This window comes from Netta rufina (assembly GCF_964035555.1).
Source record: "Netta rufina genome assembly, chromosome: 26".
Classification (NCBI taxonomy): Eukaryota; Metazoa; Chordata; class Aves; order Anseriformes; family Anatidae; genus Netta; species Netta rufina.
Window position 1 is genome coordinate 1,573,980 of NC_140150.1, and position 27,522 is coordinate 1,601,501.

Below are 27,522 nucleotides of genomic sequence, written 5' to 3' on the forward strand. Positions count from 1 at the left end.
GGGTAGCCCTGGGTGCAGGAGATGAATGCCAGCAGAGGTGTGTGCGAGGTCACAGCTGGGATGTGTGCTAGGTTTTGCAAGCCGAGTGAGCTGCTTCTCTGAGAAGTCCCTGAGCAGGGGCAGGCAGCTGATACTGCAGTTTTGAACAGGTGTGGAAAAAGTCTGTGTCCTCCTGGCTGCTGGGGGTGTCTGGGCAAAGTTCCCCACTTCCTGCACTTGTGCATTTCCCCTTCTAACTTCAGCTGCTAATTTTTTTTCTTTGTCACCTACCCCTTGTGACATTCGTTGTGGCTGGGTGCCTGTTGCGATGCTGATGTCAGAGCTATAGGGACCTTAACAAGGGCCACTCACCTCTGGTGCCTGCTATGAACAGCTGAGAAAAAACCAGCTCTGCATGGGACCTTAGGGGAGCAGCTTGTGTGACCAGGTCAGGTCAAAGAAAGGTATTTACCTTTCCATTTGCCTTCACTCATCCCAAATCCAGACTTCCTATTTGCCCTCTCAGTGCCTTCTTTGTGGCAGAGGAATGGTCTAGATCAGCCGAGATCCCTTGGCCCTATTTTCTCTGATGCTCCATCTACGCGGCAGGCAATAGAGAATGAGCAAACTTTAGAGAAACGTAGAGACAGGAGCACACTAACTGCAGCAGGGTGTAGCTGTGCTTTGGTTAATTCACCCATCGAGCCCAGGTGGGGAAGGGAGGTTCTGTTAGTGGTTAAAACAGATGAGCAGAATTATATGCAGAAGTAGCACCTGTGGTTTGTTAATATTGTGATGATGCCACTGTTTTACCTTGACCCTTCCAGAGGAGCACGCATAAATGTGCGAAAGCCTCAGGAAGACAGAAAGAAAGCTGCTAGAAATTGAGATGCAAGACATGATATATGCTTCTTTATGAACAGTTTGCTCTGCTCATCCTGAAACGGTGAGTTTTGTACACACATCAGACAGGGCAAAGTTCTGACCAGGGGACTTAATTCAGGGCAGATCAGAGAGGAGCTGGGTTTTGACCTAGCTGTGAGGAGTGGGTGAAAAAAAAAAAAAAAAAACAGCCAAAAAACAACAGTTGACCACATCATTTTCTTCAGTGTGGACGCAGTCTCAGATGTCTACAATGACATTAGACAGCCTGGATGTGATCTATATCATGGTGGAGGCTGTTACTGGGATATGTGCGGTGGTGGGCAATGCCTTGGTGATCTGGGCAGTGAAGCTGAACCCGGCTCTTCAGAAGACCACCTTCTTCTACATCATTTCCCTGGCACTCACTGACATTGCCATGGGGATCCTTGTCATACCGCTGGCCATCACGGTGATCCTAGGAGTTGTCATGCACTTCTACTCCTGCTTGTTCATATGCTGCCTGTTGATGATCTTCCCCCACGCCTCGATCCTGTCTCTCCTGGCCATCACCATCGACAGGTACCTGCGAGTGAAGCTGCCTACCAGGTGAGCCTCAGCAAAGGTCCCATCTCAGCATCTTTTCCCTTATTTCTGTCCTCCTGTGTGTTTTCCTTCTCCCTTGCTTGCAGCATTGCAGGGCTTTCCTCAGCACCTTCGTTTCTCCAGAGCTACTCGTGCAAGTGCAGATATTCCCACAGTGCAGGCAATGGAACACCAGCGGTCTGGGCACTCCTGGGAATTTGGCAGTGCCTGAAAATAAATCTTCAGCTATGGAGAGTTAGGAAAAGGTTTCTGAGAAATGTATATGTGCCTGAGATCTGGCTGAGGTGGTGGGTTTTAGGCTTTGCCCTGGGAGGCAGCCATGCAGCTCTGCTGAGATGAGTGAAAATGAAGTGGTGTAGGTGAGGAAGGGGCTTGGGGTTCTCATTTACAAAGGATCGCTGGTCGTGTGGATGTTTCTCTGTAGTTTCAAAATGCATTTTGAATATCAGAAGCTGCTAAGGACCGGCTGCACAGCACTGTGCTTAACCCTAATTAGGCCAACCAGAAAGGAGTGCTTAAAAGCACAAACTCATGAATGTTGTAGTTCCTTTTTTTCTGAAGAATCCCATGTAACTCCTGCTTCCTACTCACCCAGGTACAAGGCAACCATCACAAAGAAAAGAGTCCGTGTGATTCTGGGACTCTGCTGGCTTGTGTCTGTGCTGGTGGGGCTGGTTCCCCTGCTGGGGTGGAACCAGCACACGGATGGCTCCAGCTACACTGAGTGCCACTTTCTGGCTGTGATGAGAAAGGATTACGTGGTGTACTTCAGCTTCTTCACCTGGATCCTCCTCCCCTCGTTTATCATGTGTACCCTCTACGCCAAGATTTTCTATATCATGCGGACAAAATTAAGCCAAAACTCAGCAAGGCTTCCAGATGGAGGAACAGTTTATCCGAAGGCGTACAAAACAGCCAAATACATGGCCCTCCTTCTCTTCCTCTTCGCAGTGTCTTGGTTGCCTCTGGGCATCTTGAACTGCATTTTGTACTTCTGCCCCTCCTGCACCATCCCACGGATCCTGGTGTACCTGAGCATCCTGCTGTCTCACGCCAACTCCGCCATGAACCCCGCTGTCTATGCCTTCAAGATAAAGAAGTTCAAAGAAACATGCACTTTCATTCTGAGGACTTGCTTCCTGTTCCAGAAGTCAGAGTTGGTCATTTCTAGCGCGGAGCACACGACAGAGCAAACGGGAGTGAGCGTGATCTGAGCAAGTGCTGCGCCGGGGCTGTGTCCGGGCTGCGTGCGACCGAAACGGCCGGGGAGCAGCAAGCAAGGGGATGTGGCACAGGCACCGGGGCGTATTTATCAGCTTCTGCCTTCTGGAACTGTAATTGTGCTTGCATTTTGCTGTTAAGCTAACTGAGCAGTGAGGTGATTAGTTCAGAATCCTAATTAATAATAAAATAAAAATAAAAATAATTAAAAAAAAAAACAACAACCTTTGCATTTCTGAAGCAAAAGGGTTTTGAAGTTTGGAAAAGAGTGGTAGCTCAACAGGTGTGGATGAAGAATTGATCCTGTTCATGTTTATAGATGCTTTGCTCTGTTAATAAAAAGCATGGTGCCAGGTGAGTGGTTTCTGGGGGATCCTGCGAACCTTGCCAGGCGATGCCCAAGGCTCCCGGGCCTGAGCACGATGCTCCTGCCTTCCCGGGGCTCCCTGCACTCCATGACAGCAGTGCTGGGGCTGGGGGGGCTGCCTGCTGGGGCTGGGGTCCCTCCATCTCCGGGGTAAGACGTGTCCTGGGGCAGGAGACACCTCTGGGGACCTTCAGGCTGACCCTGAGATACAGCACAAGGCACTGACAGCCCCCAAACAGACACAATCAGCTACAGCCGGGGAGAGCAGGAACTGCTACTCCTGAACGGTCCCCAAAATACCCAAATCCACCCTTTTGTCTGCTGTAACCCTGTGTCAAGCTCCTGCAGCGTGCCGTGGTTGAATCCAGCAGGTTGGCAGGAGAGCTGACGTTAACCTTTTGCACTAATTTTGCCCCTGCTAACAGTTCTTCCTTTAAAAGTATTTGCTTCGTCTTTTGAGATCTATTTATGGAAAGTGTCTTTCAAACTGGTGAAGCTACAAAGAAATGCTCTGGCATGATGCCACAGAGCAAATGTCCCTGGAAATGCCGGGGTAGTGTAGGACGTAACAAGAAGCCAGCTCCTGGCTGCCAGATTTCTGGTTGCACAAAAAGCAGAACAACAAAATGAGGACCCAGCCTCAGGTAGGGGCTCAGCAGGGGTTGCACAGCCTGAAAATACCACGACCCAGCTCCACGGGGCAGCAGCCCCCGCTTGTGGAAAGCTGAGCAGGAAGGAAAATGAGCAGCCTTTACGAAGTTTTGCTTAGAGCAGCCCGTAAATGTTAACAGCAGTAGATCTTTTTACACCTTTTTCTTAGAAGGCATTTGCTTTCCAAAGGGAACACCATCCCTGCCTAAAACCAGGTAACCCTGTTCGTCCCAGCAGCATGCAGGCTGTTGTCTGTCCTTCTGTCTGTCCTTCCAGCAGCTGAGGACTGGAGACGTGCTGCAGAAAACGCCTGTAAACTGGTGTCCGTGCTGTCTGTGTGGCTGTGTCTGGCTGCACACCCAGCCCGTGAGACACACACAGCCCACATTTCCCAGGCCGTAGGCGGGGTGAGAAAAGCTTCATCATCTCAGGACCCTCAGGGCAGGCTGCACAAGAGGCTTCTGCAGGCGTTACTGTGAGATTAGCGAGCTGTCACGTTCCCTACAGGTACATAACTAACCTGGGCTTTCCTTGTGCTCAGAACTTTCTCCTTTTCCCTGCGACTTGTTTGTTCATAGCAGGGGCTGTGAGGGGATAGGGCAGCATGCTGGGCACGGCAGCAAACTGAGACTTTGCAGGGCTGTGCAGCTGTTTGAGGTGCACGCTGGGGAGCTGTGGGATGCTTTGTGCAGCGGGGAGATCGGCAGCGCCGCTGCCTGTTCAGTGATCATGCTGAATAACCGTGTCAAATTCCGAGCCCAAAAGCGAAAGGCCAGGAGTGTTCTGTGCCGCGCAGTCCCACGGCAGGAGGCAGAGCACAGATCTGCTCCTTCCCCCCCAGAACATCCCCCAGGGAGGCACAGCCGGGGGACCTTTGGTCAGCGGAGCGAGGCGAGAGCACGCGTGGTGAGCACCAGCCCCTGCGCTTCTAAGGGAACATAAACAAATCCAGAGGGAAAAATCCCTTTGGGATTTCCCATCCCAACTAATTCGGCCAAGGACGATGCCGTCAAATGCAGCTGAACTGCACCTGCCCCAACCGGGGCCGGACCGGGGCGTTTCCGCCCCGCGCACCCCCTGTTCCCACCGCGTCTCTGCCAGGGAGGCACAAGGCGTGCTTATTTTCTTCAGATGCTTCCTCCACCAGGCAGCATCTGTTTCCTGTCCTAAACACAAAGCAACCAGGTTGCCAGGCTGTTGCAACTCCTCTGTCACTAAGGGAGGACGAGTCCCTGCCGTGGCCCCGCGCGAGCACCGAGCGCCCTGCCCAGCCCCGGGTGCTGCGGCCCCGCAGGTTCTCGGCTCCTCTCCCGCTGCCCCCCTGCAGCCCCCGCACCAGGAAACGCGGGGCTGGAGGTTTGTACAGCTTGCAAAGTGATTAAACACTCCCCAAACAGAGGAGCCAAATGGGGCTGGCTCCAGTGCTGGGTTGGGGACTGCTGTGGCGTGGAAGCCACCTCTTCATCTCCATCTCACCATTTCCTTGCACGTGTCCGACCCCGGCCACCGACCCGCAGGCTCCCTCATTCACTTCTGCCCCAAATTGTGCTCCCGTGAGCACAAGCTGTGCTGCTGCCGAGGGGCTGGGCCATGCGAAGGACGGCAGCTCACTGCTGCTGGCTTGGAGAAGCGCACGGCTGAGCTCCGGCAGCAAAGCTCTGTACAGCAGGGCTGACAGCCCTCTGCTGATGTCTAGACTGTGTGTACATATAAATATATACTGCCGTGGGGTATAATCCTTCTGCTGATGTGCTTGGAGTATTTGGACCCCTTTGCTGCCAAACACGGCATATTGCGTTTCATAAAAATAGTTGTGATTTGAAGCAGGCCTTTTTGCATGCGATGATGAAGCTGGCGGCAGGAGGAGCTGTGTGTAAAAAATGTTTGGCCTGGCTGCACAGAGGTACAGGATTCATTCATTGCCCCCTCTTTGTTTCCCCATCACCTTGTAATCCCAATCCAGCCGGCCTTGCGGTGCAGGGTGCGGGTGCAGGATGCAGGGCGCAGGCTGAGCTCCCGCAGAGTTGGGGCGAGGAATTCAGCCGGGGATTTGCTGCCGCTCCAAATCACCCGCCTGTAAGCGGGCTGCAGCTGGAATAAGTTTGTGAGCCAGCAATTTAAGGCTTTGTTCGAGATTAGGATTCAAAGGTGTATTTTTAGATCCTGCTATTTAGCTGGCTCCCTGGTGCCTGCAGCGCTCCGAGAGCCGCACAGCGCACACGCTGGTGCCAGGGTGGGCACCGGGGAGCGATCCAGCGTGGCACAGTCCAGGGGTGTCGTAGTTCAGCGGGGTTAAACGCTTCGGGTCCTGGTCCCCAAGAGCTTGATGGATTTGCCATTTAAAGGCTGTAGTCAGCTTGCTGTTTCTTGGATGGCTCCAGCGAAAGGCTTCCAGCTATTCCCCCAGGATCCTCCTACATCCTGGTGAGATAAGGATCAGGAAGGGAATGGTCTATCTGCAATCTCAGCAGGGCTCTGAGCACAGATTCTCTTTTCACATTGGGGGTGGAGGAGAGAACAGATTTTATAGAAAAAAATACATATATTTCTAAGCGATACACGTGCAAAAAAAATATATATCCTGTAACAATGATCTTATCGTGTGACTCAACAGCAGCAACAGTCTGCCTTTGTTCTGGCAGGGATGTAGAACACTTGCAGGGACAGAAAGCAGCCTCCTGGCAGGCAGCACTGCCCGGGCACCCTGTGCTGGGCTCACTCCTGCCCAGTGCCCAGCGCCTGAGCTCGCGTGCGGAGTCATTGCCCTGTGTGTGCCTGGGCCTCGGGACATGAGGGACGCCCAGAGTTACCTGCCTGCCTCTCGCACCCTTCTGCCTCGCAGGAGGGGTGCAGCCATCCCTCTCCGTCCCTCTGCCAGGGGACACGTGCCCCCTGGTCCCCAAAGCCATGTCCGGCACTGGACACCCAGAGAGTGTTACCTGCTCCTCATCAGCCGGGGCTGTTGGCTGCAGACCTCAGCTCTGAAATGGGAAAGGTCCAGGGTTTCCTGGCATTACCCCGGCTGTCAGCGTGCTGTCCCCAGCATGTGTGACACTTGGGCTGGGCATGCAGGAGGGACCCCTGATACCAGCCCAGCCCCGAGCCCTGTGCCAGGGCCCAGCAGGGGTTTGGCTACGGCACGGCGACCTCTCACCCATGGCCACGCTCTGTGCGCACGCAGTGGGGACGTGGCCGCGTCCCTGAGCACAGCACCCACCCCTGGGCTGGGAAAGGTGGGGGGATTTTTTTCTGGGACTCTGAAATTTAATGTTTACCTGGAAAGAAAAAAAAAAAAAAAGAAAAAGGAAAAAAAATAAAGAAAAGATGATAAATTGAGACCCAGAGACTGGAGACGGATGCCCCTCCTGGCTGTTCCTTGCCTTTAAAGGAAGTGAAAGCAAAGCAGAGAGAGGATGTGAATGTGAAGCAGGGTCACATCTGGTTTAACAGAGAGTGATTGTGGCTGGGTGAATAATGAGCTGAAACGAGATTCCAGAGCCTGGCATTAGTGCCTGAGGACAAGTCACGTCACTGCTCCGTGCCTCAGTTTCCCTGTCCTTGAGGAGAGGATGGGGATCAGACCTTGCTGGGGCTCTGTGGGCTGCAGGGAGCTGGACAGGAGCAGCGACGTCTTGCTCCCCAGGCACTGCTGAAAATTCCCCCTGGGGCCTCGTTCCACCTGCCCCCTGGGTACAGAGCAGTTATGGTGGAGAAACGCAGTCAGTATCTCTCACAGATGGGAAAAGCTGGGGGAAATGCTTCCCCCGGTCTGTGCACAGCCTTACTGAAAGAAAATTCATTACTCCTAGAATCCAGATTTTGTTCCAAAAATGGTTTCAACCACTATCAAAAGAAAATTGTCAGTAGAGAATCAGATCTGGAAAACTCCTCACTGCAGACTGCTTTTTATGGAAAATACATGGGGTTTCTCTGTCTCTCTCTCCTTTTTTTTTTTTTTTTATTTTTTTATTTTTTTATTTTTTTTAAATAAATGCACTCTGTAGGAAATAGGTGCCAAAGAACAGCCAGAAAAGAGAATCAGAATTTGTCCATACTCATCTGAGGATGTCTGGCATGGTGACAGCCTGTTTATTTTGCAGAACAAACACAACCGAGGCGGCTTCTTCTGCTCTTTCAAGCTGTTTTGCAATCCTCAGGAAATAAATACAACTTTTTGAAATATTTCGTTCCCAGAGGTGATTTCTCCGACTTGTTGCGCAGCGATGCACAGACTTCACCCGTCGAGCAATAACAGTTTTGAGCAGTCGTCTCCTTTATACCATTAGAGGAAATTACTCTCAATTTCTCTGTAAAAGTGTCACTGTTATCATACACCTGACAGGTGGCAGCAAACACGCGATGCTGCCCGGGCTCAGCAGTCCCCGCGCTGTGCCGCACGCGTCCTCGCCAGACAGAACTTTCCGTTCGCTCTCTTCGTTAGAGATTGTTTGAAAATCCCATTAAAATAACGTAAAATAAATCACGGAGAGATGAAAGGGAGGTTCGAGCCGGCAGAAGACTCTTTAAAGAAGCACTATTTATACAAATCGCCCAGCTGACATGATAGGAACTGTTTTGACATTTTATAAACCGTTCTGCTGATAATTTTGCATCTAAGCCTGGCAAGACTGCAGGAAACAGAATGGGGGGGAAACACCGGGGCCAGGAGCCAAGGGCCTGAGCTCTGTCCCCAGCTCTTACTTCTGACCCTCAGGGAATTATTTTGCTGTGGCTGGCATCTGAGAGCATGCAGAAAGATGAAATTCAGCAGCTTCTCCTTACGGCTCAGCTCAGCAAGGGCTGAATGGACCCTGCCCAAAACGTGCGGCTCGAACACCAACCACAGTCAATAAATGCGCTGGTTATGGGGTCACCGAATGCTTCTTGGTTTTGACTGCATCTCAGCGTGAGTATTAAGGTGCACATCGAGACTGCAACCGCACTGTAAAAAGCCCTCCAGAAACAAGCTGTATGCATGGATTAAGCAGGGATTTACTGGCATTTGCTCGCTTTTGAACAGTACATGCTTGCCTCTTGTCTCCCAGAGCAAAAATCCAAAACTTAGACAAATTATTGAAGATATAGGCTCTTCGATCCAGCAAAGAAACCGAAGGCACGGCCATTTCTTGTCATTTAAAACCCCATTAACACTTTCCGAAGAGCAGCGCTGGCTCCATTGCCCTGGCTGCCGTTCAAGCCAGACAATTATTTTCAGCCTCTCCAAACTCTGCGCGTACTTGACCGGATTTCACCTTCCCATCCGGCCCCCGCCCGCAGCTGCCTCCCTCCCGGGCTCTGGGTTTGGTCCGGCCCCGCAGGGTGCCTGTGCCAGCGCTCCTCCTGCAGCTGCTGGGTGCTGCGGGTGCGTGCAGGGCCTATAGCAGAGGGGAGCAAGCCTGTGCCTGCTGCTGGGTGCCGGTGGGTCCGGCAGGTGACAGCACCGTGTCCCCAGCCCCCCTCTGCCCTGCCTCAGGTGCATTGTAAACCACACGGTGAGGAGACCGAGGAGGAACGGGCGGCCCCACAGCGATGGCACCCAGGGACTCGCCTGCCTCCTCCAGCAGGTTTCTGCTCTGCTTTTGCTTCCTACTCCAGCCTGTCTCCCACAGTTGCTTCCTCATTTTTTCCTTTCGTCTCCACCTCCGTCCTTTCTCCCCAGCTCCTGTTCGTGCTGCTGATGCTCGGCTCCCCCCTGCCCCCAGGGAGATGCTCGCTCTGACACCTTCTCAAGGGCTTTTGCCCCAGCGAGCAGATCTGCACCAGGCCACTCTGTTTCTGCCTCCCCTCTGCCCTCGTCCACTTTCCCAGCTTCTACACAGATATTTTGCTGTTCCTGGTGGCTACAGTCACAGCTTCCAGCCTGCCCAGCTGCTGCATCCACCCGCTCCACCTGGTGATCAGTGCACATGGGCGAAGTTTGTTGGTCACAGCACCAAAAGCCCCGGCTTGGCTTAAGCCAAAGCAGCTTTTTTTTTATTATTATTTTCTTGGGTTTGGGACTGGATGAAAAATCTGCAAAATTCTGTTTTGCTGGTGAGCTTGGCCCAGCGATTTTCTGCACATCTCTTGCTGTGTTTCCGCTGAGCACGCAGCGAGTCGCGGCCCCGTGCTGCAGCAGACCCGAGCGCAGCGGCAGCAGCACGAGAGGTGCAGAGCTCGGCTCCCCCTCGGCCGCCCCCGGCCGTGCCACATCCTGCCCTCCCCTTCCCCAGGACTGGCTTCTCACCTGCCCTAGTGCACAGGGTGAGTGCTCCGGGACAGGGAATACCTTTGTGAGGTTTATTTATGAAGCATGACTCGGTCACAGGCTGGCATTCAGGGACTCATTCAGCAGCAGCAGCAGCACAACTACTCACGGGTGGCGGGGAGGGGGGAGTTCATGTTTTCCTTGTATAGCTTGTAAGTGCTTTTTTCCTGCCTTAAGTTCTCTAATCGAGCCAAAGTTTTATTTATAGTATGGCCATTTATACCTGGTGAGCCCAGAGCGGCCCCAGTGGCTTGGAAGGATCGGCTCTGGACACCCATGGGTGCAGCAAGCAGCGGGACCTGGTCCTGCAGCCACAGCAGGCCTGTCGCAGGTGGAAGCACTGACCCCCTGCTGCTTTTGGACAGATTTTGGAGCCGATTGCTTCATGACACGGGCACAGTGGCCCTGGTGCCGGGGTGGCCATGAGGCCGGGCTGCCCAGGACCCCCGGGACCCCCACCACAAGGGGGTCTGCTCGGGGATCGAGGCCTTCGTGATGCGCCAAGGTGCGGCTCGCAGCAGGAAGGGGCTGTCGACTCACCGCAGCGAGTGAAGGACAGACACAAACGGAGGTGCCTGGGAGGAAGGAAAGGCTGCCGGCGTGTATTTGACCAGGGGAGCTGCCAAAACCAACGCCTTTCCCGGGGGCAGCTCCTGCGTGGGCACAAAGCCCCCGGCGCCTCGGTGGCTCCCGGCACCTCGGCGGCCGGGCGGCGGGGCTGGATGCAGCCCGGAGCTGGGCAGCGGCCAGCGGCCGCGGGGGGCTCTGCAGGAAGGAAGCACTGTTTGTATCTCTTTATTTTTAATTCATTTGTATTTGGATCCAGCCCTTTCCATGATGTATGGCAGCAGTCGAGGGCTCTTTTGTTCTGCGATTAACTCGGAGAGGCTGCTTGGGAAAAAAAACAGGATTCGTTTTTCCTTACTGCCTACTCGCAGCGAAATGCACACAGATCTCTCAATAAGGTGGAAAATTTGGCTTTCCTGATCACCCATTGCCACAATTGCTGCCCTGATTTTTAGGGAAATAAATAGTTTTTAAACACTAGCCTGAGCACACAGGCTCTGAGTCTCAGAACATCAGGAGTTTGCCTCTAAGTTGGGCTGGCGCTGGAGAAATTGTGATGTGCTTATTCTACAGTGAAAGGGAACTTAAACTGAGCGTGCTGCTGGCTAAATAATAATGAAACATTTGTTACTGGGCTGACAATGAGATTCAGGGCCTGTTTTGCGCAGCTTTACAGCACCTCAGAGCCCAGTAAGGAGCCGCAAGGTAGTGGGACGGCTGCGTTATGCGAGATTTGGTGGTGCAACCATCACATTTCTCGCTGAAGAAGAAAGATGGGACGTGTGCGCCTGGAAGCACGGTGAGATAAAGCAGCAGTGTTTCCATCTCCTCAGCCCCTCGCAGTTTCCGCTGCGCTTCGAAGGCACGGGGCGGGGGTGGGAGGGAGCTGCTGAGCTCAGCTTTGTTCACTTTTGAGGCAGGAAATGCAAATGGTGCTCGCTGGGCTTTCTGCGCCACCGGAGGGAGGGGGCCGGCAGCGCAGCCGCCCCTGCGCCCCGGACCTGGGGGGCACTGCCACCCCAGCCCCTCCGTGAAGCTGCTTGCTGCGCCCCAGCCAGTGTTTGGTTTCCTTATCTCGTGGAAGTTTAATTTGCAGAGGAAATCCTGCGGCTGGCATCGGCGCAGCCTCGTGCCACGCTCGCAGCCGTGCAGGCAGGAAGGGTCTCCAGGGCACCGCGTTACCGGCGCTCGCTGAGGCTCCACGCAGATAACACGGGCGAGGGTAAATCACAGCCTTTCAGGTTACTTGGCTACCCAAGGCAAACACTTTAATCGGCTCTCAAAATAGAACGGCTCTGACAAATGGGCCGTTTATTGCCACCCTGAGCGCTCTGCGGGAGCGGGGGGGCTGCAGGTGCCATCCGGTACCTCCGGTGAGGCACCTGCAGAGCCCAGCACCCGCACCCAGCCCCGTGGTGTGGTGGGGATAGAGGGGGTCAGTTGGATTTTGTGTTTTAAAGAGTGGAGAAACCATGGCTCACACAAGCAGCCACCCCAAGAGGTGCTTACCCTCACTGTCAAAGGGTTGCATCTTGCTTTTGGCTCTTGGGGCCGCTGGAAGACCGCTGGCCGGTTCCTCCTGTGTTTTCTCACCCCGTGTGAGGTGTGGACCAGAGCTGCCATGGCCAGGGCTGGGCTTGAGTGGCCTGTGCAGAGCCACAGCCAGCTCCCTGTTCCTCCGACCTCAAAGCAAATAACATAGAAATAGGAAGAGATGAGTCTGAGGGAGCGGCACTCACGTTGCTCCAGGGTCACAAAGTTGCTGCTGGCACCACTCACCCGCTCGCAGTCCAAGGAAAACATCCCTCCCAGCCCGCCTGGCAGAGCGGGGGTCCTCCAGCACAGCTCATCCCATCCCGGCCCCATCCATCCCCCTCTCCCTGCCTCGGGCTCACCAGTGCTGTCAGCTCCTGTCCCCATCGCCGCAGCAGGGGACACGGGGACAGGAGCATGGGCTGTGCCACGGTGCTGGGGGCAGAACTGGCCGGGGTGTGGAGGAGAGGCAGCTCCCAGCCAGGGGCTCCAGACCCCAAATCCATTGCCCCTTATAACTGCTACTGCACAGTGGGGAAGCATCACAGCATCAGCAGGGCGATGGCGGGCGACAGGGAGGCTCGTGCTGCGGGGACTTAGAGGTCACAGCACCAAGTCAGAGAGCAGACGTGGTGACACTGGAAGAACCACACGGAGGACATTTCTTAGCAATTGAAATAGCGATATTAGTCATTCTGTTTCTGCATCGAGCTTCAATGGAAAAAAACAGCATGCGAGCCAGGACACCTGCTAGTTGTGAAGGCTCCTGGTAAAGCAGCAGAAAGCGACCAAGCGCCAGCACAGCCGGCGTCCCAGAGCTGCTGCTCGCTGACCTGGGTCCCAGTAGTGACACTGGTGTGCATGGAAGTTCCCAGTGGGGGTGACAGAGGGACACGTCCCCACTTCCCACCCTTATGGCAGCCGGGTGGGATCTGGAGCAGGGGCAGCGTGCGGGGCCGGTGATGGAGCCGGGGCCGGGAGCCCTGCCTGTGCCCGCCGGTGGCAGCGGCTGTCAGCGAGAAGCAGCCCGCCTGGAACACAGCCCTGCACCACAAACAGATCACAGGCAGTGAAACAGCTGATGGGACAGGCTGATATCTTTGTGGTTTCTGTAACTTTAGAAATCCAGGTGGAGTTTTCTGGTTTTATGGGAGCACTGAGAACTGGCCCCAGTTACCCCATGAACTTGGCAAATATTACAGCACCTTCAGACGTGGGCATGTCCAATGGGACAGCAGCTCCTGGGAGACTTCCTGGCTGTTTTGAATAAATGTGAGATTTATGGGAAGATAAATACCCTCATCCATGGCAGGCTTGTTCCTTGAGAAAACAGCCTCGGGACTGCGGTTTCGTTCCCGTCCTCCCCACGATGCAGGCACAGCGATGCAGGCACAGCGTGACTCGCCGCACGCTGGTGCTGCCTGTGGCTCGCTCTGATGTCCAACCACCCACTGCAGTGTGGTGGGAAGCAGGAGACCAGGGGGGCCAAAACCCCAGTGTTTGCCCCAGCTGCTCACACTTAGGGTCCTTGCATTCCTGGCATCTGCAACCGAAGGCGAGGGCTGGCTCCAGCCGGCAGCTCTTCGGGGCTGTGGCTCTGAGGCAGAAAGAAAACATCCCTGTGGTCTGTGGGTGAGGCATGAGGGGAGGGAGCTGAATTTTAGCTCATGAGACCTTAACCTCCCCCCCCATCGGTCCTGCACTGGTACTGTCACTATGTCCACATACAAGAGTTTGTCATAACCAAGTGGGCACACCCTTGGAAAGCAAGAGGCATCAGTGATGGGTACAAAGAGGGAAACAAAGCACGGCGCAGGAGACCGAGCTGGCTGCATTTGCTTTGAAGGTTTGTGAGTTGAAGGGAAAGCTCTTGAAGCTTTTGCACGTGGATGCAGGGAGAGGAGCCAAAGTTGCTCATTATTGCCAAACCAAGCAGGCAAGCACCCGAAAAGCTGCTGACCCCTTTCTGTCCAAGGAAGCTGGAGCAGCCCTGTGCGCTGCAGGCACCGGCGGCACCGAGCGGCACCGGCAGCTTCTGCCGCCACGAGGCGCAGCCTGGCCTCCTTCTCCGTGCTCCCCATCTGCTGTGTTTCTCACATCATATGCAACTGTTTTATCTTTGCTCATTTCTATTGCTAAACACTGGCTGGGAGACGAGCTATTTTCAAATGCATCTGCTGTTATTTATACAAACACTTTCCTTTCAAAGGGCAAGCAGAGGGAAGTGCTGAGAGCCAAAGCACCCCCAAATGTTTCTGGGATGTAATTGGGCTTCTCTTCTGCTGGCGATGCAGACGCGCGTGCTGCTTGCTACTGACAGATCCGGCAGCTGAACTTTTGGTTATTTTGCCTCTTTCCACGCTGTTTAGGCAGGATGGGCAGCTCATCCCGCAGCGCAGCGCAGCGGTGCCCGGGCACGGGGGTGACCCCTCGGCACGGTGCCCAGCTCTTGCCAGCCACCAGAGCTGCCCCGCAGGGGCTCTGTGGGAGGGGAAACCCCCGGGGATGGAGAACCTCGCGCCAGACGTCCAGTCCTTGCTCAGGCAAAATTTCCAGTCAACTGAGTCATAAGTGCGGGGGAAATTACTCAGTAATCTGGTGAGGAGGCAACAGCTGATTTCAGTGAGGAGCCGTGTTTTCGCTGCTGGTTTGGTGGTGGCTGTGATGTGCTGCTCCTGTTCAAAAGGACCCCGGAGTCTTCCCTGTGGGGTGAAACATTTATTTCCTTGCCAGAATAGGCTGTGAGGAGGCACAGGTGCTCCGTGCTGCCTCTTATTCAATGTTTGCCATACTGTTAATGAAAAGTAATGGCCTTTCTGTAGGAAAACACCTACTCTTTCCTGAGCGAGGAGTATAAAGCTGGCATTATTAGCCTACGTTCAGGAAACAATCAGAAAATGGAGAATGCTATCATAAGACTAAGTGTTACTGCGATTGTAATCACAACAGAAGGGGCTGAGAAGCAGCCTCTCCTGCAGCAGCCATCCCACAACAAGCTCCTGCTGACACTGATGGCAGGAGCACTGGGACATTGCTGGGGCATGCCAGAGGGGCTCTGAGGCCCTGAGATGTCCTAGGACAGCACAGCAGCACTAGTTGGGAACACACCACTCTTACCAGGCACAGGTGAGCTTGTTATTAGCTCACTGATGCCCTTATAAACCCTGCCCTGAGCCCTGGGTCTGCTCTGGCTGCTGGGGGTGCTGCTGGCCTGGGGGCTCTGGGACAGCTGGAAGGGGTGAGGGCTGCCCAAGGGCTGTCTGAAGGCATCGGGGTTCCTGTACCTCTGACCCCTGAGTGCTGGCATCCCCTGGCACTGATCCTAGAAGGGACCAGCTCTCAGCTGGGAGGAATCAATGATTGGTAAGGAGGAAATAATCTCCTACATCTCTAGGGGGTTCCTGCAGCTTGCAGGCAGGTGGTTGGGTTGCTGCTTCTAGTGGCTTGCCTAAAGTTGCCCCCAGGCTATGCTGCAGTCATTATGCAATGCTGTTGGAGCAAAGAAGGTACTGAAAACCCATGAAGGAAGCATGGGAGAAAGTACTTGTTGAATTAGGCTTCCTACCATTTCAGGATACGCAATATTTAATCCCAGTGCACTGTGTGGGGGTGCCAATGCACCTGCAAAGTCATAGGAGAGTCCCTGGCTTTGTCTAGTACTTAAAACCTCAAAACTTAACTTTTCTTTTTACTTTTTGTTATTCTTCCTTTCCCCTCTCTGTGCTGCCTGATTCATTTTTCACTTTTACAAAATGGTGACAGAAAAATGGCAACTGCCCCGGGAGCAGGCAGCAGCTGTTGTGCAGGATGAGCCCTGGTACCTGGGTGGCACGTGGAGGCCCCACCTCGTTGTGTGGGGTGAGCGGGTGCTTGGAGCTCAAGGACTGTACAGGAAGAAGCAGGGGCGATAGCAGGGTAATAGCAGAAAACATGTGGTTGCAGCTGTATTCGAGCAGCGAGCGCAGTTTCAGCTGCAGGAGCGATGCTTGCTCGCTTTGAACTCTGCTGTCTCAGCCTCTGTGCTCGAGGTGTTTCCTCTCCTGGCCTCTCCTGCGAGGTCACTGAGAGCTTCAGTCTCCTCACCTGGCTCCTTGCGATGCAAATCCTGCGGGTCGGATCAGGCCACTCTCAGATTGTGCGTGGGATCGGTGAGGTCAGGCCTCTGGCTGACACACAAAGGTACGAGGAACACAAACCGTGGATTTCGGCATGGACACCGGCCCAAAGTGCCACGCACTTGTCAGAGTTTGTGGTGTCTCCTACAAATGCACGTGTTACACTCTCACCTTTGTGTGACTGCATCCCGGAGCACGCTGTGAACCCTGCCTGGGGTAAGCATCCTTCCCTTTCACGGGGGAGGGAAATGTTTTTGTTGTTTTCCCTTTCAGTGGCCGGCACAAGGAAGAGGCAGGGCTGGCTTTCTGCTTGGCAGCTTGGCGAGGCCGCTTGGGTGTTTCCCCTTTGCTGATACCCATGTTTACAGCTGGGCTGGGGGGAGGAATGAAACTTTAATAACTGCAGAAGAGTTCCCTGATAAAGCAGTTGCAGGCATTATCTCTTCAAGTTTGTGAAAGTGCCTGCCATTAGAAAGCAAGGAAGGGGTACACAGGCTGAGGTCTTATATTCAGCTCCTGTTTTAGCTCTCTCCAAGCCACTTCCTTGCTAGCAGCCTTCTTGCCTAGTAAATGCTAGGCTTCTATGATTTTGGACAAGTAAATTCTTGCTTGTAGAAAGCAAATAGTAAAATCAGCCCATTATGTTGTCATTAGACAGAAAACTGAGAAATGCTGTGTATGGTAATAAGCAGCTCCCTGCTGTACCTGAGCAGCAGGAAGTGTGATCTGTGCTTCCTTCCCCAGCGAGTTTCACAGCCTCCTATGGTATTTATTTATAAAAACCCCAAACCAGAAACCTGCACTGGTCTCTGCCTTTCTCCCTACTCTGCAGAACTGCAAAGAGCAAACACCAGGCTGACACCAGGCTCTTCTGGTGTGCTTGCAAGCTGAGATGATGCTCAGGAAGCTGCATGAAAAGTCTGCGTCCTATCTCTCTGTTCAGAGAGATCAGCAAGAGCCCTGGAGGAGGAAGCCCTGGGCTCCCTCGTCCTGTCGATGCAGGGAGCCTCATTCTTGCTGCAGTCCCTGTGGGGTTCAACCTTTGTTTTCAGGCAACCTCACTGATCCTGGTTGAGCCGGCAGAAGAGAAGGGCAGCAGCATCAGTTGTCCTAGGATGGAGCCCTTGGAAGAGCCAGGCTTTCCTTTTGGAAGCCCCCAGACCTCTCATGGAGCACCACGGTGGGACCAGCCCGGGGAGCAAGCAGCATTTTGTGTCAGGCTGGCACAGGGGGCTCTTTTCCAGGGCCTTGCTAAGCATGATGGTGTCATTTATTGCCATCCTCCGTGTCCCAAACGAGGCTGTGGCACCTGGTGAGCGCTGTGGGATGGTGTGGGATGGAGCATGGCTTGGGGACCCCTCTGGCCACACCGCCAGCCAAGGGAGCCGCTGGCAGCGCGGTGTCGGTGGCTGCTGGCATGCACTGCTTGGAGCATAATTGGCTCATTAGGGCTAATGATATGCTGCAGTCTCTACTGTAAAGAAAATATTATGTTTGCACTTCAAAAGCTCATGCTGAGCTCTTTGTAATGAGTATTTTTTTCTGAATCTTTCATGACTATTTTTTTAAATAAGTTTAGAGGGGACCAGTTCCTCTTTGTGCAGTTAGTAAATTCAAGTGTTCAGAACACAGCCATCAGAAAGTCAGGGTCTTTTAACAACAGGAGTGATGATAATGTACTAGTAGTCTGTGAAGTGACAGATGCACTTTCGTTTAAATGCACTGCTGATGTGTTTTACTGAGCTGACTTCTCTCTAGTTCTGTGATTCTATCAGCTAGGAATCCAGGCTCATTATGTGATTGCAAGTCGTTTCTGGATTTCATTAAATCAGCAAATGGGCATTAGTTAGATATTTACATCAGCTCAACTTGTGATAATTTATCCAATTGGACAATTGTTCTTTTACAAAAAAAAAAAAATGTCCTGAGGGATCATGATTCATTTTCATCTGCCTGGATAAGTGTCGGCACAACCCCTGCAGCTCAGCTGCATGACCGAGGAATTGCAGCCCTGCTGCAGGTGCTGGTGATCGCCCTGCTGTCCATTCAGGCTTTCACCCCTGCCACGTGGGAAAGGGGGAGTGAAATGCTGGTGCAGCTTAATATCAATGGATTTAGATTGGGGAATTAAAAATAATAATTTGTGACAACTCACCTTTTATTTAAATAGAATGGTCAAGTTTTTGAATAAAACTACAGTGTTAAGAACCACTGAACACCTTGGGCTGTGTCCAGGACACAACAGGTTGTATCCTGCATGTGGCAGGACATAGGTTTAATTCTCTTTCTGCTGTGACCTTGTGTTGTTGCTGAGGTGGTGTGCAGTAGGAATCTGCAGCTTTGGGATGTTGGCAGATTGCACCCCCTCCCAGCAGGTGCAGATGATGACTTCAGTCACCACGCAGCAACCTACAGAGAGGTCCCCGAAATAATAGGGTTTGCTATAAACTGGAAATGCTCTGAGGGAGAAACAAGGTGTGGAAGGTGCGGATGTGGGATTTAACACCACGTGTTGACAGCCTGAATTTGCTGACGAGCAAGCACCCGTTGCACAAGAGATAAGGTGCGGGAGCGCAGAGGTGAACCCGGCCTGGTGATGGTTCTGCCTGTGGGACCGTACCTGTTCTGCTCACAGAAAGGGCAGGCTGTGGGGCTGGGGGAAACGAGCACCTGGATTTATTCGCTGTTGAAGTCAGTAGGAAAAGTCCCTCTGAAGGCACCTGAGCTTGGACTGCTTTTTCCTTCTTTCCTAATCCTCTCATAACCAGTTTCATATTCATCCAGATTTAATTTCATGTACTTGCGGAGTCTGACTCAGCAAGAAATATTATCAGCTTCCATTCAAACCTGCAGAAAACTTTGGGGGGGGGGAAAAGTCAACCTTCCCAGAACAGACATTAAATAAGCCCTTCATTTTGCTGAATCAGGCCCTGAGTGTGCCTGGACCCTTATTGTTTTGAAACTTAAGCTGACCCACAACCTAAGAACTAGATAAAAGCACACGATTCATTGGATCTAACAAAATTCCTCAGGCAGTAGTGCTGAGTGGGAAAAGCTGCAGATGTATTGATATTTGGGGTAAAGTTTACTAAAAATTTAGCTTTAAAGGAAATCTAAGTAAAATATGTTCCTCTGGTAAAGCCTTGCAGAATGCTCTTAACACCTCCAAGTATACCAAGCCTCTAAAGGCTGTGAGCAGTGTCTCCTCCTACAGCATCTATCCCTGGGAATGATTTTTCTTTTTCCTGACTTTGCAGCTTTTAAAAAAAGCAGTTACTACGGATATTTTCTTCCTGCCTGTTTTCCAGATACAGCCTTGTATTTTTAACAACATGCAGCTAGTAACTTCCTAAGTTTACAGATTGCACGATGAAATACTTGAGTTCAGAGGAAGCTGCAAGTCGTACAGCCATCGGTGTCAAGCACTCTTAAAGGCGGGGATGATCCACCCACACCAGCGGCCCCACTGCAAGAGGAGGGACTGGTAGCGCTGCTGCTGAGGTTGGCAAGTCTGAGTCCTGCAGAGAAAGAGAATGTGGAAATCCCGCTGAGACTGCCCTGCCTCCAGCTATACAAATTGAGACAGCGATTCACCTGCTCGCTTCCAGCGCGGTGGTCCCTAGAGAAGGAGATACCTCTCTAGGACCTGAGCCATAAAGAAGAGGGATTTATAGATCAGTATCAGCAGACATGAGTAATACCTGGAAGCAAAATTCTCTGTGTTGTACTTCTATTGCAAGCACAGACTGCAAGCAGAGCTAAAGCACCTTCTTTTTTCTGCTTTGATTAGAGTGGAGGACGGGAGTGGGGACTCTGAGCTGCATTCATCTCCAGGCCACTGACTTGCTAGGGATTCTGGATAAGTCATTTAATCTCCGTCTTAGTTTCCTCATCTGTAAAGCCTGGGGAATAAAATTTTGCTTTTTGGCTGGAGCTCAGGCTGAAAGGAAGTGTAACTGCAAGAACACTGCTCCATGCTCAGACTTCAATAGCTTTGCTTGCGCCCTGAAGTTGTGCAAGTGAAGGGAGCGGGGGGCTCAGGGAGGGCACCGGTGCTGTGCCCCTGCTGCTGTAGCTCTCGTCCTTTGTGCCTCACCTTGAGCATCCCCAGGGACGGCTGCAGTCCTTGCTGTGTCCCCGCTTATGTAAGGAGGCGATGCTGTGCTTGCAGGCGTGCACCAGCTCTGCATTGTGGCTCTCACAGAGCTATACAGCCAAACCATGCCGTTACAGCTCTTCATAGGGCACTTAGACATCTCTACCAGCAGTAACATTTTTATTTCCAGTTTATTGAAATTAATTGTTGCCATTAGCTTTAAGTGTACATACACTATACATGTACAGCTGAATTACGGTTTGTGCTAGGAGCAGGAAAAGGCCCCAGTTGGTCGCAGAACACAGGGCCCTGTGCAGTGAATGTGGTGAACTTCTGACCCTTCAGGCATAGCCGCTGCCACTCACAGTCCCGGTGACAGATAAATGACCTCGCAGTGTGCATTCTGCATTTCACATTCTCCTTGAAATACAACTCTATAACATATCCAGGTCAGTATTACAGCTCTTCATCCTTTACGGCTGCATTAATAAAACAACTACATTGCTCAAGCAATGCTTCAGAAAGCATTTTTTTGGCTGAAAACCTGCCGGGATGACGGCAGCTCCGCTGGGGGAGCTCCCAGCCCCACACACCCCACAGGGGCAGCGCTCCCCACCCCACCCTGCGCTGCTGTCAGCACGCCTGCCCCCATAAAGCCTGCATTCAAAACCACTCTCGGCCTCATTATCCGCTCGCTCCCTGCCTGTTTTCACCATCGCTGTCCCCTCTGCCCACCCTGAGCCCCCTCCCCGCGCTGTGGCGGTGTCCGGGCGAGGCTCGGGGGGCTCCCCACAACCCTGAGGGGTCGCGGTGGGACCGGAGCAGGGGGTGCAGAGGCAGCAGCGGGGTGCGAGGCCCAGGCCCGGTGCTAGGGGAGGCTCCTCGGGGCCGCCTCCCGCAACTTTTCCGGGGCCTCCCCGCTGCCGGCCCCGGCCCGTTCCCTCCCCGCTGGCTCCTCCCCAGGCCGCGGCCGGTGAAGGGCGGAGCGGAGGCGCCGCCGCCGCCGCGCACAGCAGCCGAGCCCGGAGCCGAGCGGCGGCGGTGAGCGGCGGGGGAAGGGGACGGGAAGAAACCGGGAGGGTGTTGGGGGGGGTCTCGGGGTGTCCCCCCCGTGCTCAGCGCTGCGGCCGGGGGGGGGTTAGCGGAGGCTGCGCGGCCCCTGCCCCGCTTGGGGCGGGTGCCCGGGGGCTGCCCGGCCATCATCCATCTTGGGCCGGCCCCGGCGGTGCCACGGGGCGAGGGAGGCAGCGAGGGGAGCTCCAGGAGGACAACGGGGCCGAGAGGGGGAGAAGGGGCCCGGGAGGGGGTAGGGGGGGGGGGCTCGGTCAGGGCCCGGTGGCTCCGCTCCTCGCCCTGGCCGAGGCTCCCCCACCCCCGCCCGGCCCAGGCCGCTCCCTCCCGGCGGCGGCCTCCGGGCCTTGGGTGCGGGGCTCCCTTGGGTGCGGGGCTCCCTTGGGTGCCGTGTCCCAACCGGAGGACTTCGGCCTGGCCCCGAGGAGCTGAGGGCGGCTCTCGGGACTTTGCTTCGCTGGCAGCCCAGGAAGGGCACGCCACGGGAGCTGCTTCTGCTTCTGCCTTCCTTTGAGACTTGACAAGGGCGACGGCGCTGCTGAAAGCACTCGTTTTGGTTTGGAAGCACCCGGCCGCCTTCAGAGCGTCGTGTCGGCGCTTCTTGGCGTTGCTGGCGCTTCTGCGATGTAGTTGGAGCAGCAGGATTGTTCGAAATAGAAAGCTCGTTCCCTTATTGCGTGGAGGGAACCGGCTGCTTAACTGGGAGGCGCTGCCTGTGCTATGAAATGTTCCCCGGTTGGGTTTTGGTTGGTGTGTTTGTGCCTGAAACAATCTGTCAGGCGTTCTCACTGGTGCTAGCACGGCCCTCGGGGTCAGCCAGACATTTAATGCGGCTTCCTGAGGCTCTGGGACAGTTGCGGACGCAGCCAGGGAGAAACAGAAAGCAATGCGTTACCAGTCAGAGGCGTGTGCCTGCCTGAGGAGTTATCAGAAATGAGGCAATGCAGAGGGAAGTTTTAAATGCAACACCCATGCCTGTGTGGTATCCGCGACGTTATTATTTCACAGAAGCGGTGTGGGTCGCCATGCCCGAAGTATGAAATACTTTCTCATTTTTCTGACATCATTATCACGTTGCTATAGTGATTTCATTACGCTGGGAATGCCGTGCTCGCGTCGTGTTGCTATGGGAAAGATCAGCGTTATAAATAAAAATATTTAAGGTTCTGTTCATTGTCCAAAAAAAAAAAAGTCACCAGTCTGTTGACACGATTGCCCGAAGCCTGACCCCCTGAAGTTTTTAATGCGGGGCTGGAGATGGGGAATCGCCCGTCCTGGCCCAGCAGAGCGTCCCTTCAGTGTGGAGATGGGCCACGAGCACGCCCGTCGTTCGCCCAGGCAGAGTCGTCAGGAAGCGCTGTGCTCCCTTGGACGGCTCTAAAAATAATCTGTTTTCATGTGCAGGACTTGCACCCGATCACGCAGCGGGCAGAGAGGAGTAGTTGTGTTCTCTCAGGCCGAGATGTCGCAGGGAAGTGAGTTGTGCTTCTTACAAACAGATGTTGCCCACAGCCCCGCTCTCGCAGGGCAACGCGTCCAGCAGGGCGCAGTTGGCCGGGCTGGGGGCTGCACGTGGGGCACAAGACATTTTGGGAGGTGCTGGGAGGCCCAGGAGGGCTGGAGGAGCCGGGAGGTGCCGTCCGCAGCCTCAGCGAAGCGTGGAGCCGGGGCTGTCGTCATGCGTCTTGGCTCTGGGCTGGCGGTTTGTAGGGTAAGTAGCTTTGCTGAAGATTTTGAGGACCGCGTGCCAAACAGGGACTAAATTACTAGCGCAGTGTAATGCCAGTGACACGTTAATGCTTTTATTTAGAGACTAATGTTTACGCAATTTATCAACATAGTTTATATTTGAAACCATAAGCTGCAAGAATACAGACACAAACTATCTGTGATCCATTTCGCCTCTGCACATCCAGTCTGAGGGCACTGTCTGTTCTTAAGAGAAATTGAAATGTAATTAAATGACACCAGCGAAACATGTGGACCTACTCTAATGTCAAAGTTTTAATTTTATATTGAATCACAATCTCGAGGCATAAACAACTCTAAGCATTTGTTTGTACTACTACGTTGCAGTATTTTGTCTTGTGCCATGTGTGTGCACAGTGTACTTGGTGGCACATGAAAACTTTTCAGGATATTAATGCGGGAGACTTCCTATTTTGTTGCTTTTCGTTTCTGATGTGCCAGGGTAATGTTAAACATCAAGCACTTCTAGTAACTGGGTGTGTTTCGTTCTGCAGAAGCAGATTCGAGAGAGACCTGACTTCTAAAACCCAGCCAAATCCTGGGGTTGTGTTTGGATTTTTTTTTGCATTGACTTTTTTTTTTTTTCCCCGAGAGCAGTTAGTGGGTGTGGGGGTTAGAGTACAGCCTGAATTCACATTATGCTGAGCTCTGTAGTAGTTATTGATTTGCTTTTACTCAGATTAAAGGGCTTGTTGTTTATTCTGTAGCAGCAGAAGTTCACCTAACAATTCAGCTGCAGTTGTGCATGATCCTAATGTCCAGCAGTTATGCTCAGTTCGCTGATCTTTTTCGTACGTTAATTGAACGGTTTCTTATATTTAGTAGATGATAGGTTATTAAGCAGAACTGTAATGAAAACGTCCTGTTAAAAGGGTGCTCATAAACCCCAGGGTCCATTTTTTAATTGTGCATTTGTGTTTTGTTTGCACTTCGCAAAAGCTACTGATCCTGCAAAGGTGACTCCTAATGGCTGAGATAAGTAAGGATGTTAGGAAGTTGGAAAGGAAACTTCCTCTTGCTGAGCTCTCTTGTTTGATCCAGCCTGTCTTGCTGAGGTGCTGAAACCGATGTGAGGTGCTTGGTTTTATTTGTTAGTACCGAAGTGTGGTGACAGCAAGGATTTGAGATCATTCCAGTTCCTGGACTGCTTTCTGGGTGCAAGTTAATGTCACAAAAGTGCACCTCGCAACCAGTGTTTTCGGTGGGTTATATCCTGGCATCACGAGTGCAGAAGGAGTAAAGGAGGACCTGGCTTTTTGTTCATAAAGGCCCAGATTGGAACACGAGTACAGCTCTGAGCTCTCTGATGTTAGTAGAAAATACAGCATGCTCCAGTACGCTCTCCACTGCTGGTGTTGCAAATATAATCAGGTTCAGTCTATTTTATTTCATAAAAATGGCGAAATAGATTTATTTCAGTCCTAGGTATACAAGAGATAAATTTCATTAGGTAGCCCAGTAGGGGAGAGACGGTTTTCATGGGTAAAGCATTTCCCAGAATGCTTGACTTTTTTTTTTTTTTTCTAAGGCTGTACAGTTAGAAGCAGTAGTTGGTGTTTTCACCCTTTGCAGTTGGGTATGAGATTAGAGCTCTGAGGCAAGTCACAGATTTAACTCCTTTGCTTTCCCATCATCAGTTTTTTTTATCGTTGAGCTGCCAGGAGCACTTGGAAGCAGGAAGCAGTTAGGAGACCAACTGATCCATTTTAGTGTCCCCAACACTGACTAATACTAGTGACAAAAATCCATGTTGGAGCAATGTGAGCTGTCTGTGGGTAGACTTTTATATAAATATATTGACGTAGAAATAACTTTTGATTAGCCTGCATATTTACTTAAAACTCACATGCTGTAAAAGTAGAATCGAGCCACATATGACATTATTTCTGTGCATCAGTGCTTAGCTTTCTTCACTACAAGCCCCCTACCCCCTAGGAAAGTTAGTGCAAGGGTGATAACGTACTTGAGTATTCTTTGACAGCCCAGGCCTGATGCAGTTCAGATTTGTGTGTGTGACAGCTCTATGCTCTGACTTGACCTGAGGCTGTCGTGCCCCGCTCTCAGCCGTGTGGCTTGTGAGGTTTTGCTGTGTTTGTGTCCGGGTGCCCGGCAGGTCCCAGGTGGCAGCTTTGGGCCAGGTCACAGCACTGAGACCAGCAAAGGGACTGACTGTTTGTCCTTAAACAGGCTCTCCAGAATGAATGGCTTCCTTGGATTTATAAAACAGACAAAATTTTTACAGTACGTGCTGTTTTTTCTTGCTACATGGCTGAGGTTTTTTTAATAATACGCTTTTTAGGCTGCTATTTAGCTAGAAAACCTGGCATTTGACTTAGCATTTGTTAATGGGAGATTTTTAGGAGAAACCTGGTTATAGTGCATGAAACAGGATGTTACGTTTCATAAAGTATCACCAGGACTGAAAGCAACTGCGAGATCAAAAAGCATTCAAGCAGGCGTTGAGGCTCCAGCCTTCAGGGTTAATTTGCTTTTCCTCCTGTGTCAGAGCTGGCCATGGAAAAGCATCGTCCCGGGTCAGAGTGGATTTGCTGTGGGTGACAGCCCTGAGGGGCAGAGGAGGTAACTTGTATTTTGTAGGCAGCGTCTTCCACATGCAAAAAATGATTTTTCCAATGATGGTACACAAAGTGGAGGTTTTTAATGCCTGTGCTGCCCGGTTTACCCCGTAGTGTTAGCAACAAAGGAAAATGCGAATATTTGACAAACGCTGCTGTGCAGATGAGCAGGGTAGGTCCCGAGGTGCGCTGAACACATCTCTTGGCAGGAGCAGCCCAGGTTGCAGCGAGGGAGATGCCAGAGGAAGGCAAGGGCAGGCGGCTCCGTGGGAACAGGGGTCGGGGCAGGGGCCTTGGGAGAGATGCTGTGGTGCAGGGCTTCGGGCTGGGTTTTGTGGTCGCCGCATGCAGCTCGCATGTGTCGTGCACCCCGGCGTTTCCCATGCTCTGCCACTCGTGCTCTTCGCTGTTGGGGTAACTCAAGGAGCTGAGCTAGCTGAAAGCCGAGCCTGCCCAAGAAATATAGGGGTAGTTTTCAGCCAGATCGCTTCTTACTCTGACTCACTGAGTGGTTGTGCAAGCACCACTGCTGGTGGAGGGAAGGAGCTGCAGAGAGCACAGGAATACCCCTTTCGGCAGCAGCTGGCACTTAAATTGACTTAAAATGGTCAAAAGCTGCTTGTGACTACGTGTGACTTCGGCAGCATCTTTCTGTCAGTCCTGCAGTCCAGGTAACACGGTGACTGCTTTCCCTGCCATGTCTGGAAGCACACAACCTGCGGGTTACTGTGGCTGGTGGGTGAGGATTTGCTGCCGGCCCCCAGCAGTAACAGGCTGAGGTCTGCAAGGAGCAGCGTGTGTTTTGGGCGAGTTGGTACCATTCTGTGGGAACAACCTCAGGGGCCTTGCTGCTTGTGTTGGTGACCCTTCAGAGATCACCTGTGTATTGGTTTGACACGTCTGCTGGCTGCCTGACACCTCTCAGAGGGATAAATGGCTCATTATGAGAAATGTGCTTTCCTGTGGCAGAGATAATTCTGCTAATTACTGCCTGTGTTCTGAGCTCCCCTCTTCTGGAGAGAGGGGAGTGCGGGGAGGTTGTGGGGACCCGAGCAGCAGTGGGGCATCTACAGGGCACGGTGCCTGCCCGGTGTTTGTGCTGCACTTCCCTGCAGTGCTAGGCCTACTGATGCTATTTCACTTCCAGGCTTGGTGTGCAACGAGTTGTGATTTCTACAGCTCTGAACGGGGCAGAAACTGGTTACTGAGATCACTTCTCCCTTTGCAAATGCTGCAGTAATTAAGGTTGTCTCAGGCAGTCCACTTAATGGTATTGAAATTGGGGAGGCTGTGGGAAGATGGGTGGTGTTCAAGGAGGAGGCGCTGCCCGAGTGTTACATTCCTAATCAGAAACCGTGTGTTTAAACCTAGGCTGCATTCATCTCTTGTGGGAAGAGCCTTTGAGGTGTGTGTGGGAAGAAATGGGGCACTGGAAACATTCCTTCATTTTGATCGCCGATCGTTTGGGGTTTTACGACTTTTATATCTGCAGGTTACGCTCAGACCGCCGTAGCAGGCAGTACCTCTAATTAAAGGGGAGATTTGAAGCTGTTTGTGTTGTTTCTGCTTCTATTTGTGGCAGCAGCCCACTGGGCACGACGGCGTGCGCTTTTCTCACAGTGTCAAGTGATCGTAGCAGGGAGGAGAGATCTGCATGAATCTGGATGTGGCCACATGAAGACAATGTTTTGATCTTCGCTGCTGCTCCTGCTGCAAGTGGTCCAGCAGGTACTGGGTGCTGGGTGTTGGGAAATACCTGCTATACCTGAACAGGCGCCGCCTCGCTGCGTTTGTAGTGGCTTGACCTGAACCTGGGTGAAGGCGCATATTTAATTCCTCCGATTGAGAAATCCAGATGCTGACAAAAGCAGGCCTGGCTGTGT

The 27,522-nt window shown here is 52.7% G+C and overlaps 2 protein-coding genes across 3 annotated transcripts in view; both read left to right on the top strand.

Annotated features, from left to right (window-relative positions):
- Positions 1-1,114: 1,114 nt before the first annotated feature.
- LOC311218987 (adenosine receptor A3-like) lies at positions 1,115-2,660 on the top strand (the record flags this gene model as incomplete). Its single annotated transcript, XM_084301932.1, has 2 exons — positions 1,115-1,449; positions 2,042-2,660. 2 exons carry the CDS (start codon positions 1,115-1,117, stop codon positions 2,658-2,660), a joined length of 954 nt encoding a protein of 317 aa, XP_084158058.1.
- An 18,540-nt stretch (positions 2,661-21,200) lies between these two features.
- RAP1A (RAP1A, member of RAS oncogene family) overlaps positions 21,201-27,522 on the top strand; it is a 38,328-nt gene continuing 32,006 nt past the window's right edge. The window contains exon 1 of one of the 2 annotated variants that reach the window (XM_084302030.1): positions 21,201-21,284. The gene's annotated coding sequence lies outside the window, so the exon portion shown is untranslated. Of the gene's footprint in view, positions 21,285-27,348; positions 27,368-27,522 lie in introns of those variants that run through there. The other variant, XM_084302031.1, reaches the window with a different exon arrangement.